The sequence below is a fragment of the Salvelinus sp. IW2-2015 genome, unplaced genomic scaffold, assembly GCF_002910315.2.
Source record: "Salvelinus sp. IW2-2015 unplaced genomic scaffold, ASM291031v2 Un_scaffold5398, whole genome shotgun sequence".
In the NCBI taxonomy this organism is placed as follows: Eukaryota; Metazoa; Chordata; class Actinopteri; order Salmoniformes; family Salmonidae; genus Salvelinus; species Salvelinus sp. IW2-2015.
The window spans coordinates 8710-11664 of NW_019946663.1; the positions used below are offsets into that span (position 1 = coordinate 8710).

General features: G+C 42.7%; 1 protein-coding gene across 1 annotated transcript in view; it reads left to right on the top strand.

The window, feature by feature from the left end:
* Positions 1-283: 283 nt before the first annotated feature.
* LOC112078215 (sodium channel protein type 4 subunit alpha-like) overlaps positions 284-2955 on the top strand; it is a gene marked incomplete at its 3' end in the record, with an annotated part of 19557 nt that continues 16885 nt past the window's right edge. Inside the window, exons 1-2 of the mRNA XM_024144515.1 lie at positions 284-414; positions 1964-2092. Of these exons, the coding sequence (XP_024000283.1) occupies positions 284-414; positions 1964-2092 (260 nt within the window). The remainder of the gene's footprint in view (positions 415-1963; positions 2093-2955) is intronic.

Below are 2955 nucleotides of genomic sequence, written 5' to 3' on the forward strand. Positions count from 1 at the left end.
AAGTACTGAGTAAACGGTCTGAATACTTATGTAATGTGATATTTCTTTCTTTCCAAGAGGGTTGGGTTAAATGCAAAAGACACATTTCAGTTGAATGCATTTAGTTGTACACTGACTAGGTATCCCTTTCCCTTTCCCATAACGTGTTAGCAAATTTTTTTTGTTCTCTTTACTCTGCTCAATGACAGTGATAATGACAGCAGGCAAACCAACACTAAACGGGGTACAAGGGCATAATCATTATGTCTTTATATTCAGAATAGTAGCGTTGTGATGTATGTATATGTTTGTTATTGAATCACCATTTTCCTTAACCACGTGCACATTATTCAGTCTGTTCATAATGTGCACTATTTTGACCAACTGTTGCTTCATGGCCATGTCGGAACCAGAGTATTGGGCCAAGTATGTAGAGTAAGTATGCTTGTCCTCCCATCTCTCTGTTCTCAGCATTGACGCTAGCTTCTTTGTGAATTCTCTCGTGTTTCTTTATTTTCTGTTCCTCAAACCTCTTTGACTGTATGACTCTGTGCCCTATGTGTCCTGATGTAACGCTTTGCCAGGTGTTTTGTTGCCTTGCCAACCACAATTAGCAAGTAAGTCACGATTTTATGTGTACCCAGCTAATTTGCTAATTGCACTCTTGCTATGCTGCATCGGAATGAACAACCATGGGTGACACATACCTTTTATGCTTCTTAAATTTTCATTAAAGGGATTCAAATTCCAACCACTACGATAAACATACAACTGAAAGCAAAATCAATGATGGAATGGGAATTATAATTCAAATGAAGTTTGTAGAAATGGGATCAGTAGAGTTGGACTTGGGTAAAATTATTATTATTATCTATCTATCTATTATCTATCTATCTATCTATATCTATCTATCTATCTATCTATCTATCTATTCTATCTATCTATCTATCTATCAATATGTCTTTTGTTGGCTGGCAGGCTGTGTATCTATCTATTTGTAATGTCTCCCTCTCTCTCTCTCTCTCTTCTCTATTCTCAATCATTCAGAGTATAAGTCCATCCCACACTATGGATTTGCTGTTAGGCAGAGGCATCTGTCATATGGACAGAGTGTATTTGACCCACAGACATGTAACCAATGTAGTGTAGTCCTCTATGTTATGAAAAGCAACCACCCTGTCTTAAGCCAGAGTCAGCCTGCCAAGTTTACCTTTAATGAAGGCAGCCGTTCAGCAAATGGAATCTGCACTGTCAACAACACACTACAAATCAGGCTGTTTATATTCTCACTCAAAAAGGGGCTCATTGGAACAATCTGTAGCATGAAATGACTCAGAGCCAGTCACAGTCTCCCTTGTTAACCATTAACCTTACAGAATGAACTGAGTCAGTAGCTATGACAGAAACTAAAAGGAATATGGCTGTGCACTTCCGCCGAATGCTGCATCCTTCATCCCAGTCTCCTTTGACTCTGAAGAGTGTCTCTCTCTCACTCTCATTTATTCGATGTTACAATTAAGTGACTAATGTATTGACTTGGACTGATATACTGTCACTGTAAAGTACAGTTCAATGATTCCCGTCAGTCTGAGCCAAACCAATACATTACAGTGACATCCTGGATTTTAATGCATATTCTTGTCTTGATGACCTGCTTAACTCATCAAGGAGCACTGCTGTCAAAGAGCTTGCTGTCTGTCTCATTCCCTCTGGGCTGACAAGTGCTGTACTGTCCATGCGCTTCTCATTCTTTCTGTCCTGTGTCTCTGTGTCTCCCTAAATCTGCTACATGTTTACCTCTCTGTCCCTTTCCTTCTTGGTTTCTTTCTTCTTTTTACATTTTATTTTATTAGAACTGCACTTGGAGTTGGGGCAACCATGTGAAGGAAGAAGGGGGGGTTGTCCCTCACCCTAGCTTATGCCGTTGCTTGCTAATGTTTTGACCTTTTGTTCTCCCCTTCCCTTACCCCATACACCCACCCAGGTACACTTTCACTGGCATTTACACGTTTGAATCGTTGATAAAGATTCTGGCGAGGGGATTCTGTGTGGGGCCATTTACCTTCCTGCGGGACCCTTGGAACTGGCTGGATTTCAGTGTGATTGTCATGGCGTAAGTATCTCTCTTGTTACAGTAGACCTCCGTGTATCTCTCCTGTTACTGTGTGACCCTAACCCTTCCTTTTAACCTGCCCTTTCTTTCCTTTTAACCTGTCCTCTCCTTCCCTCTAACCTGCCCTCTCCTTCCTTCTAACCTGTCCTCTCCTTCCTTCTAACCTGTCCTCTCCTTCCTTCTAACCTGTCCTCTCCTTCCTTCTAACCTGTCCCCTCCTCCCTTCTAACCTGTCCTCTCCTTCCTTCTAACCTGTCCTCTCCTTCCTTCTAACCTCAAAGAGAGAAGAGCCTAGCTTATAGCCGTTGCCTTGCTCTAATGTTGACTTTGTTCTCCCCTTCCACCCATACACCCACCCAGGTACACTTTCACTGGCATTTACACGTTTGAATCGTTGATAAAGATTCTGGGAGTGGATCTGTGTGGGCCATTTACCTTCGGACTGGACTTGAACTGGCTGGTTTCAGTGTGATTGTGGCGATAAGTATCATCTCTTGTTACAGTAGACCTCCGTGTATCTCCGTTACTGTGTGATAACCTTCCTTTTCCTTTTACCTTTCCAGCTCCTTCCTTAACCTGCCTCTCTCCTTCTAACCTGTCCTCTCCTTCCTTCTAACCTGTCCTCTCCTTCCTTCTAACCTGTCCTCTCCTTCCTTCTAACTGTCCCCTCCTCCTTCTAACCTGTCTCTCCTTCTTCTAACCTGTCCTCTCTCCTCTACACCTTCTCTCTTCCTTCTAACCTGTCTCTCCTTCCTTCTAACTGTCCTCTCCTTCTTTCTAACCTGTCCTCTCTTTCCTTCTAACCTGTCCTCTCCTTCCCTTCTAACCTGTCCTCTCCTTCTCTCAACCTGTCCTCTCTTCCC